General features: G+C 47.4%; 1 protein-coding gene across 1 annotated transcript in view; it reads right to left on the bottom strand.

The window, feature by feature from the left end:
- Positions 1 to 14895, bottom strand: part of Ush2a (usherin) — a 670292-nt gene that overhangs the window by 35009 nt on the left and 620388 nt on the right. The window contains exons 62-63 of the mRNA XM_032915475.1: positions 12094 to 13610; positions 7991 to 8312 (exon numbers count right to left, since the gene is read on the bottom strand). Of these exons, the coding sequence (XP_032771366.1) occupies positions 7991 to 8312; positions 12094 to 13610 (1839 nt within the window). The remainder of the gene's footprint in view (positions 1 to 7990; positions 8313 to 12093; positions 13611 to 14895) is intronic.

Below are 14895 nucleotides of genomic sequence, written 5' to 3'. Positions count from 1 at the left end.
GACTTTCTGCTGTGGTGGAGGCCGTGGTTTTTAACCTCCTCCTCAACCTGGTAGCTGGGTGTACATCGTGGCCAAGGTAACGCTGGGTGACTTGAAGAGCCCGATGCTAGCGCTCATTGCTGCTGCCTTGAAGGGATTCAGTACCAACACAGACACAAATCCCTGAGCACGCCTTTGAGATATTTAGATTGTTAGCCGAGGGGCAAGGAGTCACTGTAAATGTGGGTGGCACCATTCCGTGAGCTGCGTGCCCTGGACGAGACTGAACAGTAAGGAGAAAGTGAGCTGAGGGCCAGAATTCATTGTTACCTTCTGCTTGCTGTCTGTGGACGCAATGCCACTTGTCATCCACAAAGGCAGGACTGTCAGGGCGGGGGTATTCCATTTAGTGGAACGAAGGAAATTCTAGGGTGTTTGTTTAGTGTTTTATTTCCAACAAACAACAGAAGGCTCAGTTTTCTCCCAAGTGAACTGTAGGTCTGGCTCTGCCTGTGTTCAGGTGGAAGCTTGCGTGTTTATTAGCTGCATATGTAACCGTCTGGAAGGCAATGTGAAAGACCGGCAAGGACGCTGGTTTAAGAACAGAGCCCTGAGGGAGGCCAGAGTCTCCCCTGGGAATGAAGTGACAAAGGCCGAGTGGGATGTGGCCCATGGAGTTTCATCCACATGCACAGGCTCTGCTGAATCAGAACCATGGGCAGGCTGAGTAAGACAATATCAATAAATCATTTAAAGTCTTGAGCCGTGGGAGATGAGATGGAGGGAGCTGAGTCCTTGTGGGAGAAACTCACCAAACAAAAGCCTCCATGCTGGGCAGAAATACGTTAGCGAGATTAATACCTCATTAAATGCAAGTCCAAAACCAAACAGAACACATGCTCGGTTAAAGGCTGCTCGAAGTGATGCTGGAAATGCTTAGGAAGGGGTTGGGTACAGCAACAACATCAGAACGCAGGCCAGAGGAGACAAGTATCTGTCACAGGAAAGTACATCCAGACTTTCTGTGATGGGGGCAGGGTGGAGCGGGGGTGAGACTTGTGTGCGTGACCCAGTCGAGGACAGGCAAGGATGGATTTGGAAGAGCCCCCTCCCTCTTCAGAATCACTTGTGCTCTTGATTAGAGATTGGTACAGTCCATGACTGGCTCACTAATGCGGATCAGAATTCTCTTCGTCTGGCTGTACAGAAAGGCGGGGGATGGAGCGTGGGCCTGCTAGACACATGCATCCCATCCTAACACACAACACTTCGTTTCATAATGCACCTGGTTATTAAATGATAGAAGGAAGGCACATGGAATTCAATGTCCCCCAAGGTTTTCTGGGTGTTTGTGTGCATGAGTGCATGTGTGCATGTGAAGGTGTACAAATGTGTCTGTGTGTGTGTGTGTGTGTGTGTGTGTGTGTGTGCGTGTGTGCGCGCACGCACACATACACAGGTGTAGAGGAAAGAGCTTAACCTCAGCTGATTTTCTTCGACTACCATCTACCATCTTTGTGAGCCATCATCCGGTCTGGAGCTCCCGCAGTAAGCTAGGCTAGCCTCCTGGTAGCACATGACAACTGTCTCTCCCACTCCCTCTGCCTTCTCGGTCCTTAAGCTGCAAGTGTTCGTCTCTATGCCTGACTCTTAACATGAGATCTGGAATTTGAACACAGACTTCTGTGCCTACGCCTGACAGCTGAGCCATTGCAAACTTTGTGATCCTAACTGTTTTTGTTTGGAGGACGGAAGTTGAAGAAACAGGGAGCTGTAGCCTGCACAGGTGGCTTTGGTATGGGGACAGTACTGGGCAATCCTTGCTTCAGACCAAAAGCATTTCTCACAGGGCCAAGTCGCCTTGATGGACCAAGGGGTGGGGTATGCTCACTCAGATGGCTTCATTTTCTCAGCTCTTAGCAAGGCCCATGGTATAACAGGTTGAGTTTAGAGTCCTGGTGCGGCAGGCTCAAGACTGAAGGGCAGTCAGTCTTATTAAGGAGGGAGGGTAATGATGATTCTAACCACTGTTGTATTGGTTGGATGGCTCCTATGTATGGTGTCTTGAACACATTATATGGGTTATATGTCGATTAAACCCTAAAGTGAGCCTCTGTGCTGTATATGGTAAAGCTACATAGGAACAAGATGAGGGAGGGAGGGAGAGAGAGGAACAGAGGGACAGAGGGACAGAGGGACAGAGAGGCACAGCAGAGGAAGAACACAGAGTTTAGTCCTGCTTTAGGTTCCCAAGGCCTGGTGTCTGGTCTATCTCTCGGTATTGAGGAATTCCTTTAGCCTCCTCCCCAGATAAGCAAGGGCAATTCCCTTGGGTGCAGCAGTCTAGCTTAATGTGTCCCCTGTCACTGGATGAACATAGCTTTGATATCATATTGATGATGTGGGTTTCCTCCAGGACACTAAGGACTCATAGCTTGTAAGTGAAATAGTTTTACTCCTTATTTATACTTATGAACTATGATGTTTTTCTAATTTTAAGATAAATGTATTAATAAATGAATAGGCTAGGTTATAGTAAGAGGTTGCTGCTGATAGGCCAGCATGCTCTGTAGGGAGTAGAAGAAGCTCTTAGTAAATGTGTATTGTTGGCATGGCTGTGCACGCCAAGGCCTTGGGCTCATGGGAAACTGGCAAAGTCATTCCCCACATGGGCCAGGCACAGGTAAGGCCTTGCTCTGTGCAAGTGTGAGTGTTGCACTCATCGATGGGTGCATTCGAAACCCAACAATGGAGGCTTCCTCTTCTTCCTGGATGTTTAGCACCCAAGAAGTTTGCAAACCCTTGCAGACCCCAGCCTTCCTGTACATGTGTCTGTCTGTCCTTTCTTCATACCCGCCAGTGTCCCAGTCATGGTTCCAGGACCCAAGCCAAGTGGGATGAAACACAAGCAGCCATTTCTTTTGTCTGAAGATGATCCTGCAGTCTCTCTTGTATCAGTACAATTATGGCTAAACAGTGCCATTGAATGAAAAAGGGTTGGGTCAGGATTTACTTTGTCAAATTTCACAAGCTGTAGATGACGTGGGTCGATCGAGAGAAGGCTAAATTAACATGGGCTGTGTGGGCACCAGCCTTTAACCCCAGCACTCTGGAGACACAAGCACACCAATCTCTATGAATTCAAGTCCAGCCAGGGCCACACACTAAGACCCTAACTCACAATAAATAAGGAAACAAACAAAAAGAGAATAAATTTAAAAAAATGAATAAAAGCCAAAATGATGTGACTTTCTTCGTACCCTTGTAGCTAACCCTTTCTATGGCTTGGGTCTGGAGGGAAGAACTATCTTATTGTGTGGTGTCTTGGATCCGGATATGGTGTTTGGAGGTAGGTCTTACAGGGCGATGAGCTCCTGTCATAAGGGTCCCTCAGAGATGTGATGGGTGCCCTGAGGAGAGGAGACTAGATGCCCCCTCTGTGTCCTTTCCCTCTTGCCTTGCTCCTTTCCCTCTCCTTTGTGAGATACAAAGATATAGAAATACGAAGCAGAGCCGTCCCTCACCAGACATGGCCTCTATGGGCACCTGGACCTTGGAACTTCAAAATCTCCAGAATTGTGAAACATAAGTGTTTTCAGTGTAAGTCCATGCTCTGTGTGGTGGTTTGAATAAATGTCCCTCCTCCTTCCCATAGTCTTTGAATGCTTGCTTGGCCCACAGGGAGTGGCACTATTAGGAGGTGTGGCCTTGATTGAGTAGGTGTGGCCTGTTGGAGGAAGTGTGTCACTATGGGGGTGGGTGTTGAGGTCTCCTATGTCTAAGCTCCACCCAGAGCCTTTTCCTGGCTGCCTACAAAGGACAGTCCCCTTCTGCTGCCTGCAGATCAAGATGTAGAACTCTTGCCTTCTTCTCCAGCACCATGTCTGCCTGGGCACCGCCACGCCTCCCACCATGATGATAATGGACTGGACCTCTGAACCTGTAAGGCAGCCTCAGCTAAATGTTGTCCTTACAAGAGTCTCTTTGGTCATGGTGTCTGTTCACAGCAGTAAAACCCTAACTGAGATGGCCTGGGACATTTTGTTACAAGTGTAAACTAAGACAATGGGGAAAGGCATGAAGAAGCCAAAATTGTTTGAGTATCCAAAAGACCGGATGCCACTGTCTCTCCTGCCCTTCTATCTCAGCACGTGTACTTTGGTAGCTTTGGTGGGGACCCACAGTGCCCTACTGAGGTTTTAATCTATTTACCTTTGGTGGGGACTATAAAGACCCCCCTTCATGACCTTCCCTCTATCTTCTTCTTGGGAAACAACGTTGTCAGCTGGTCAGAAAGCAGCAGCCTCCTGCCTACCCTGGCTCCCTCAGCTTTAGTCCCAAGACCAGAGCCTCACTTCAGTGAGTCAGAGAGCCTCCTGTATGGTTGGGCTGTAGATTCTCATTCATCCAGTCACTAGGCACCAGAAGCTTGTGAGTGTGTTGGGGGATGCTTATTGCAAAAATCTGTCAGTGTGGGGAAGTTTCAGGAGAGCTAATTAAGTCCCTGTCAGCGCGAGTCAGTGAAGGGGAGCCCTGGCAGGCCCCAGCAACTCCATGGTGAGTCATTGCCTTAAGCAAGAGTATGAATATGAATGCAGAATTACCTGGAGCTGCTCATTAGCCAGACGTCTCTCCCTGAGGTAAAAGCTAAAGCACAGGGCTGGGGGCAAAGCTCAGAGTAGAAGGCTTGCTCAGTTTGCATGTGTGAGACCCTGGGTTCCGCCCTCAACTCTGCACAAGCCTTGGACAGCTCAGCAGAGAGTCACACCAGACTTTCCCCGAAGCCTGTGGAAGACCACTGTCCTAAGTGGCTTACTCTTCCATCAAGGAATTTCTGAGAGAAGTTTGCAGTATAAAGAGTAGGTCAGCACAGTCCAATTGGGAAGTGTTCAAAGCAGAAAGTATTCTAGGGGGAAACAGCTAGGGCATGGAGGTATCCCATGGCTCTGCCTAACAGTAGTGTTTAAGGGAAAGTCTCTTCCTGGAAAGATTCCATTCAGCGGGGAGGCAGGTGGGGTTAAGAATCAGATTCCAGTAGGCAGCCCTTTATTCCGTACTCATGAGGACCACTGGATCTCTAATAGGACTCAGCATGCATTGTTCAACAAAGCCACCTGCACATCCTCGTGAAATACAAACAGGTATTTCCTCTCACCTTCATTCAGATTTTATACCCTACCTGGTCTTTGTTTGTTTGTTTGTTTGTTTGTTTTTTGTTTGTTTTACAACTTATCTTTCAGTGCTCAACTCTGTAGAATCTCAGATTCCCAGGAGCTGTGTTGAAATGGAAATGACTCAACTTTTCTCAACGTGTTATTTTACTCAACACTAACTCTTACTTCCAAAATCCAGAGGAACACACCAAAACCATATGACAACGACAGGGGATGAATGAATACGTTTACAAGGAAAACACAGTTTGATTGATTGAGACAGGAACTTCTGTAGTAAGTCCTGACCTCATTTCCCCCCTATAGGTAAACAGTAGGGCTTTTCTTTAAGAAGACTAAGGTGGGATGTCCTTTGTGGTGCTCACTTTAATGTCAGCACTTGGTGATGCAGACAAAGATGGGGCAGAAGGAAGGAAGTCCCTGAGTTCAAGGCTGACCTGATCTACATTTGAGTTCTAGGCCACCCAAGGCTGCAGTGAGACTCTGCCTCTAAAACAACCTAGAATAAGTTGGATGTGATAGCTCACACTTGTGATGCCAGCAGTGTTGGTGAAGTGTAGGAGAAGAAGACAAGGACTCAGAGCTAGCAGGAATAGTTATAAAGCAATAGCATCATGTGAGTCCTCATCCTCTGGCAAGCATCCTTTGATCCTCCTTCACTCCCGGTAAGAGCCCTAACTAGAGATCCAACGCATGCTTGGTACCTAAATGCCTTAAGGAGCTGAGACTTCTATAGATGTCTGGTCCTGCTTCACCCCAGTGAGAGCCACTCTGAGCAAGATGTGATCTGCAGTTTATATTCAGGGTCCCAGAGTGTTACTGACATCCAAAAGCCCTCGCCCCTTTCAACTGCTTAGGACCAGGTGCTTGAGAACCAAGGGCTTGTTGACAACTTCACGCCTTTTCATGAAGCTAATGGGAAAAAAAAGCAAATGGAGAGCCACGCAGGACCTGGCATTTCTAGTGGTATTCTGCTTCTGAGGGTGGCGACAATAGGTATTGTCCTTTGATACAAGCCAAAATCCTATCCTAAACCTTTCAGTTTGTTCTGCTTTCAATGTACTTTGGAGGCTGAAGAGAGGTCTCAGAAGTCAAGCGTGGTTGAAGCACTTGCAATGGGCCCGAGTTTATTCCTAATATCCATGCTGAACAGCATACAAAGTGCCTGCAACTACAGCTGAAGTGGATCAAACGCCCTCTATTGGCCTCCACATGTACTTGCACTCACATGTTACACACACACACACACACACACACACACACATGCAGACATCAACATAATTGAAAACGAGAATGTAGCAAAGCATATCTCTAGTTTGCTCTGCAGCTGCGTCAGCATTATCTAGATGGCTATCTTATCATAAAACTCTTTCTGTGGAAACATTTATATGTAAATGGGATAAATAAATAAATACTATAAATAGCCCTCCCATCCATTCAGATTAGATCTCGTAACCAAATAGTTGGCACCCAACCAAGGGGACACTCTTGCTTTTAAGAGAGTTTTTAGATTTGTAATTACAAACAATCGATTTGGATTTATGTTTGTGTATTTTTTTCAAGAGTCGATTTGTATTTCGATGCTAACTTCTTTGGGCAACTTGTGTGAGTCCAGTGTTGTCTTGCGTTGCTCTATTTCGTGCGTAAAATGTTACTTCTAATCAAATCATCACACTTCTTTGTATCTGTCGGAGTGCTGGTAATTTTTATTGTTATTTCTGATGTGATTCTCCTGCCTTACCCTCTGGAGTGTTGGGATTACTGGCAAGGGTCGCCATGCTGTGCAGTGCTGGGTCAGAACCTGGGGAGTTTTGCCTGCTGGGCAGACTCTGCCAATGGAGCCACAGCCCTTCGGACAAGTTTTTCAGGCTTGGTCTTTCTTATCTGAAGATTCTTCTCGGTGTTTGCCTGACCTTCGGGGCCTCTCCATCAGCAATCTTCTTTGAACTGCAAACTTGAGAAACTAAGTCTGGCTTAAGTAGAGGAGATGCTATGGGGTCCTACGAAACTGAGGGAACCGTAGGAGAACAGTGCTTGGGAACTGCAGAAGAGAGACCTTGAGTCTGAGGTGAGGGTAATTCTACCAGGGTTTCTGACTTCTGCCTTTGAAGATTCCAAGGTGCTGGGTAAAACCAAGTGTTAGGGGAGTGTGTGTCTGAGTGCAGCCCTGTGTATATCCCTCATCTGGGAGATGGTGAATGCATCAGATCCATCTTCCTTAGGAAATGGCCGTGCTGCTGCAGGAATAATGCATGCAGATCCAATGGCCTCACAAACATCCCAGAGATCGCCAAATACTCCGGATATCATTCCTAATTCTCAGTCTTTTAGGGGATGTGCGATGTCTTCTAAACGACCGACTGAGGGGTGGATTGGCTTTTAACTGACTTCGTTTCCACAGGCAGATTAGTTACAGCCTTCTGATTCCTCTCTATGCTCTTCCTTGAGCACTGAGACCTGCGAGGTCCACACTCTGCTTCACTTTGTTTTGTTACAACCCACTGGTTATTTTCCTCAGGACGATTTTAGGAATGCTTATGAGCAAGGCAACACAGGTGGAAGGGAGCCTGACAGGAGAAAACCTACCACTAACAAACAATCCATCTGCAACCTACAGAAAAGCCAAGCATCGGGACCGAGGACCGGGAAAATGAAGAGGGTAAATGATAGCCTTCCTCCACTCACCAGCCGCTTAGAAAGATTTAAAGGGTGTTACAACCTTCTCTGTGAAACCGCACTCTTTAAGCGGCTTTTGGAATTGCAAGGTGCACTGTAGAAGGGCTCTCTGAGGGGTACGCACCATCCTAGCTTGAATTTTGTAAGACATACAGAGTTCATACCTGGTATCCGTACTCCGTGAAAGGTAGTAGTTCTCGATCCGTGAAGGAGCTTAAGCTGCCATTGTAGATTAACAGTGGACCGGACGTGCCAGGCCAGGATGCGGTCTGTCTTCTGTACAACTCAAAGCATATGATTTTTCCGTGTGGCTGGAGGGGCCCTGCCCACCACACAGCTACTATGGGCTGGAATCCCCCTGCAGCTGTCTGCACCTCCAGATGTGGGGCTGGCTGCAGCAGAGGTGGGATCTCTGAGGTTTGGGTAGATGTCCATTCACTGGAGGTACATCCCAGGGCAGTGCAGGCTTGGACACGCACTTCATACCTAGAGGAAACAATGGAGGATCACGGGTGACTCAATTCTGTCTGGGTCAAGGTTTTAAAAGGTTACTTGTTTTCAGAAGAAAAAGAAAAGAATTTACATTTATTTGTATGACGTTAGCTTTTTAGATGATAAAGTCATCATATTTTTATGGAAAGTGTTGAACATTTTCAATCTTCTAAAAGTTTTAAACTCATGGGAAAGACCTCCATCTGTCTGGTGAGTGGTCAGTTCTTGCTGAAAGATAGATGTATGGAGTAGGAACGTCTTGGTCTGCTCTGCAGCATAGAAACCCAGGTACTGTGAAAGGTGCTTCACACAGCTTTGCATGCAACCCAGACTCCTCCTACTGTGCAGACAGGGCCAGGCCATTCCCTGGGAATGTTTTCTGATTATGAAGGGGCACTGCCATGTTCCGGTCTCTGTGGTAATGAATCTTCTCACCTGATACCTGACATCTTAAAACAGGTTCCCTTACTTCACACAAAGACCTCTGGGGGGCAAAGTTAACCCCCCTACACACTAGATTATCCATCACAGAGACACCTTATCACTCCCCAGTCAAGCTCTAGTAATCAATTATGTTTTGCTGTAACAGGTATCTACTGCTTGGAAAGGTTAGATTTCCATAGCAGAGCCTTTTCCGAGGCAAAGGCCCTTGGTTAGCGTGGAGTGTCTCAGCTGCCAGTGAGTGCTTGCTGCTCTCTTCGTGTGCCCAGCTGGCTTCCTGACACCCCAACAGTCCCTCGAGCTACCCGTTGCCCCCCCCTTACTGCCCTCAGATCCAGTTGTCTCTTTCTCCTTCGTCTCCGTTAGTCCCTGTTCTGCTCTTGCTTGCTCCCTGTTCTGCATTTCGGCCGCCTTCAATAGGTTTTCCATTTCCTCTGTGACTCGGTGATTGTTAGTGTGAACTGTCAGCTCACGGGACCTGGAAACACCAAAGTGAAGAGCCTCTGGGGACACCTGTGAGAGATAATTACCCTCTGGGCAAGGGCATGCCTGTGTGGGAGGTCACCTTGGTGACGGTCATTGAGGTGGGAAGACCCAGAAACAAGAGCCGGCCGGCTATACCATTTCCTAGACTCAACAAAGTGGAGGAGGTGAGTTGAGCCCCAGTACCCATCCCAACCTGCTATTTGATGTTGGATGTCACGTGACCAGCTGCCCTAAACTCCTGCCACTCTGACTTCCCCACCGAGAAGAAGTGACTCATCTGGGAACCCCCATGTGCCCTTCCCCTGTTAAGCTGTTTTTGACTCAGTATTTTATCACAGTTCGAAATGTACCCACTACAGACTTCTTTTATTCTCTTCACTCCACACCTTGTCTCTCCTGTGTTCTCTCTTCCGGCTTACAAGTCTCTACTGGGCTAGCATTGCCAGTTGATCGGGGAGCAGGTCCACCACTGTGTGTGTGCGTGCCAGGTCAGATTTCTAAACGAAGCTGTCGGGTCAGTTTTGATTCTCCACACAGGGAAGGAATTCTGGAGTAGCTGTGGGTAGTTTTCAAGTCCTAGGTCAAGTGAGGGTCGTGACTCCCTTGGTCGAATGCTTGCCTAGAATGAGCGGAGGCCTAGCCCTGGCAGTTCCTGACTGAGCAGAGTCGTGCAAGCTTTTAATTCCTGCATGGAGGAGGAGGAGGAGGAAGGAGGAGCAGAAATTCAAGGCCAGCACAGGTGACATGAGACCCTGTCTTGAACAAACAAAACAAGCTCTCTGCAGTGGCACAAGCTTTTTGTTCTAGCACGTGGGAGGAGGACCAGGAGTCTAAGATGATCCTTAAGGATGTAATGAGTTCTAGTCCACAGTGGGTTACATGAGACTCTCTCCTAAAGGCAACAACAACAACGTCAAACAAACAAAGTCAGGGGTGCTCTCTTTCCGGTTCTAGAAGACTGTTAAACTGCTTCCTACTTACTGACCAGCTGGTGTGCATGAAGATGGACATACTAATTTTCATTGTGTCTAGTAATTATTAATATGATCTAAAACCCACAGAAACAAAAAGGACAGGAAATCAACTGCTACAGCTATGATACTCTCTTATAGCTCCCCAGTGTCACCACGTCAGCTGACGGAGAGGACTCCACTCCTCCATACACCCCTATGTGTCCTTCCTAGGATTACCACTTAGTTTTTGTATGTATTTATTTTCTCTAGAAAGGGTGTCACCTTGACATCTGGGAGCCATTTTCTCTAGAAATCCTTTTAGATATCAGGGCTTGAAGAGGGGTAAGATGGGAATGATTTTGATACTTGTGTTGCGGTCACATAAAGAGGAATCTGACAAAATGCAGGGCTCCTCGCCAACGTGGGCTTTTTAAATGTCCTGAGATAAAAGCCAACTCACATAGCATGTAGATTAGCTGTGGAGAATACCTGAAGAGCTTTTAATTACTGTTTAATATTTAATATGATGCTAAATAATTGCCCTGAGTAGATGCATAAGACCATGAATGCTTCATTCAAACAGCACTATGCACCAGAGATAATCGTGGCAGTGTCTAATCTCCACACCAGGACATCATAATTACAGCTCAGTTTTACCTGTGGTGGCTGGATAGCAATGCCTTTGCAGACTTCAAAATCATTTTTACAAAAGGGATTCTACTGATTTTACTACATTTTACACACAAAATGTCCTTTATTGCTCTCTTCTGTGGGGAATGACAGCTATCTGAAATGGGGTGGGGGAAAATGCTCAGCGGTTCTGAAGCTTTGGAGTCAGTGTTGATGTAGAATATTTCAATACATCTCACAGAAGGCAGACATGATCTAGGGCAACACATACTAGCAAAGTGTTGCTATCTGAGCAGTCATGAGTCTGAGGGAGTCCTACAGAGGATACAGCACTCAAGACTCCATTATCCCACGAAGGGGGGCTACAAATCCTGATACAGTAGACTTCTGGCTGACACATTTCAGTTGTGTATATGAATGTGTGTGTGTGTATGTGTGTGTGTATGCGTGCGTGTGACTGTGTGTGTATATGTATGTATATATATCAATTTGTGTGTATATGTGTATATGTGTGTGAATGTATATGTATGTGTATGTATGAGTATATGTGTGTATGTGTATGTATGTCTGTGTGTATGAGTGTGTGGGTAAGTGATTGTATATATGTGTATATGAATATGTATGTATGTGTGTGTATGAATATGCATGAGTGTGTGTGTGATGTGTACATGTATGTGTATATGTGAATATGCATGAGTGTGAGTGTACATGTACATATATGTGTTTGGAAGCTAGAGAGTTGCCTGAGGTTGTTAGTCACTCTCCACATTATTTTTGGAGAACAGGGTCTCTCTCTGAATCTGCAGGTCATTGACTCAGCCAGTTTGTAGCTGGCTGGTAACCTGGTGGTCTTGACTTTACCCCTCATGTGCCTACCAGCTGAAGTGATAGGAACAGACCTGTTTCTGTGTGTGCTTAGGATCTAACTCAGGTCATCAGGTTTGGGTGCCAAGTTCTTAACCCACTGGGCCATCTCTCCAGCCCTCCTCTCAGCTTAATAACTGCTCATGGTCTGCAACTCAGGTAGGGGATTGGCCTCAGCGCTTGGGGACCTACTCTAGGTGACAAACTGACAACATTTCTGGGAAACTCAAATCGAAACATCACCTGTAAGAGTTCTACTCTTCAGAGGCTGAGAAAACGAGCTGTAGTTAAACGAGGAGGGCAGGAACTGGCCTCATGCATCTTGCCTTGGGAGCCTCATTGGCCACGGTATCACAGAAGAACAATGACTTGCTTCCAGAAACCCCAGCTTGGCTGCTTACCTGTGAAATGGCTTCAGGTGCTTTACTGCGAGGGACCGTGTGCCAAAAGAACTGTGTGTTGTGTTAATACACATAGTTCTGATTTCTCCTTCCAACAGCTCTCGGATGAAGAGCGTGTAGTTGGTGATCTTGCCGTTTGTCCTCACTGGAGGGTCCCAATTCACTAAGAGCTCAAGAGCTTCCCCTGGACGGAGCTTTGGGGGCTGTAAACCTGAGGGAGCTGAGGGGCTGGTTTGACCCTTGACAAGTGGGCTCGAGACACTGCCCCGGCTGTTGGTGGCAGTCACTGAGTAGCCATATTGGACACCTGGAATAAGGATAAAATCATGGTAGCGAGTTTCCAGCCCTATATACACAATGGCTCCATCTCTCCGAAGCTCATAACTTCTGATCTGGCCATGTGGGTTTCTTGGAGGTGCCCATGTAATTTCTATTGATTCTGGGCCCATGACGTGCAGTGTGGGCGGGTCCATGTCCTCTGGTGGGGCCTCCATTGTCCAGGCGGATGCGACCCTACTAGCAGTGCACCCTCCCTTTGTGCAGGCTACCAGGGAGACATTGTACTGGGTGAAAGGCTGCAGGTTGGAGAGCAGCAAGGACAAGTTCTGCCCAGCCAAGTGCTCCTCGCCATCACAGTGAAGCAAATATTTAGCAATCTTTCCATTTGGGACTGATGGTGGGGACCAAGACACATTTATCTGGTGGGCACCGATGGCCCAAAGAACCGGAGGGCTGACTCCTGCTGGAGATGCCTCAGGAGTAGTGATGTTGGTGGGTTCACTGGTACAGCACCCACCACCCGTGCAGGCAAGGACAGCGTAACTGTAAGTTGTAAAGGGAAGCAGCTGGCTGTCCGTGTAGCTGAAGGTGCTGGCGTTGAAACTGGCAGCAGCGAACACTCCGTTCCTTTGAAGTCTATAGGACTGGATGACGCCATTAGCGTGTCGGGGTGCAAACCAGGAAATCAGCAGTTGGAGGGGACTCGTAGACACGTAGGATACCTCTGGTGGAGAGAGGCCGTCTGGGGGTGCTTGCGATGTTCTTACCACACTCCAAGAGCTACAGGTGTGCCCTGCGGAATTCCACGTGCAGATTCTGTACGCGTACAGCCTCCATGGCTGCAGGCCTGTGTCAGTACACACCCACCCATTCCCTTCCGTGTTGTATTCCGTGAAGACAGTGTTCTCGTCTGCCTGCACTGTCCTGTTCCCCCAGTCCTCTCCCTGCAAGCATCTGCGGATCACTTCATAACGAATTATCTTCCCATTGGGGTTAGCGGGCTGAGACCAGTGCAGCCTTACACTGGTGGGCTCCACAGACTGGATGGTAGGAGCCATTTGAGAATCGGGAGGAGCTTCCTCTGTCCAGAGAGGCTGGGGCACCGAGTGAGCACAGCCCGCTGCTGTGCAGGCCTCCAGGGTCAAGATGTAGAGAGTGAAGGGGGCCAAGCGCCGGAAGAGAAACTGTCGACCCAGGCCCGAGTACTCCGGGAGCCCATCGCTGAAGACGTTGTATGCCTGCAGGACGAAGGGAAGAGGAGGATGTCAGCGCTGTGAGGTCCTTGCAGCTGTTTAGTCTCTCTGAAACATTCACAAGCCTGCCTGAACCCAGCGGTCCTAACCCATTAGCATTCGCATGCTGACTTTAGACACAGGATCTGTCACAGTTAATGGAAGGTCCACAGAAAACTGGGGTAGGATCTAAAAGGTTGGAGAACATCTAAGCATTGACCCAGACCTCAGGCTGTGAAATACTGAGGCTCACTTGGCCCTCAGGAGGTTTGAATGGGAAGAAGAACCTTCAGATCTCCTGTTTATGGATATGCTATGCTCCTGATCTCATCTTGACTTGGGTATGTGGGGTTTATATGAGCAACCCGCCTTCCTCCAAACTTTCTGTGGAATGGGGTTATACTGCTAACCATCCTTGTTACAGGATCTGAGGGTGGAAAAAGTGTGTGTGTGTATGTGTGTGTGTGTGTGTCTGTGTGTGTAGGCTCACATTATGTTATACAAATATATACATGTATACAATATATACAATATATATAGTATGGACACCCATTTACATGGTTTTAATAACAACATGGGAGAGGGAGATGGCTTTGAAGTCAAGAAGAATTGATCTCTCATTTGGTGGTATTGCCTTTGGTCTGGGCGAGCCCATCTGTGCTCATCACATGCAGAGTCTTAACCTCTGCAGCAGTCCTTTGTAATTACACGGAACTGACAAACACTGTCTGGCTGGTTCATAAATCTCTATTAGCTAATTATCAGAAGCTAACCCTGTTTCCTCTTTGCAGTTGCTCTCTTATTGTCCAAGGTAATTATTTTATATCTCGCCCTCTCCCCACTCACTGCCAGCGCACTGTTCTCTCCCTCACAGTTGCTTGTTGACATCAAGTCTACTTCATTGAGATACTGATAAAGTTAGGAAGGCTCGCTGGCTCTCACATTGCCTACTGTTGGTTACCCTTCCACTCCTGTCAGTCCTGAGTCTGATACTCCAGATGGCCTCTGACCTACAGTCTGGTGAGGAGACATATTGGAACGGCCATTTTCTTAACCTTCAGTTTTATACTGAACAAATCACACGGTTAATACTTTATTATAAAAATAGTCTTTGTGGGAGATGGTTTTGGTCCGCTGAAGGCTAATTTGAGTGTGTATAGGAATATCTAGAGTAGGCCAATCATGGCACTCGGAGGTTATGTGTTTAGAACACATTTTCTGTTCAGTAATATTTTCAGCTAGTGGTGGGTTTGTTTGGGTGTATCCCAAGGTGAGCTGAAGAGCACCTGGG

The sequence above is a fragment of the Rattus rattus genome, chromosome 10, assembly GCF_011064425.1.
Source record: "Rattus rattus isolate New Zealand chromosome 10, Rrattus_CSIRO_v1, whole genome shotgun sequence".
Classification (NCBI taxonomy): Eukaryota; Metazoa; Chordata; class Mammalia; order Rodentia; family Muridae; genus Rattus; species Rattus rattus.
This window is presented reverse-complemented; position numbering and strand designations above follow the sequence as displayed.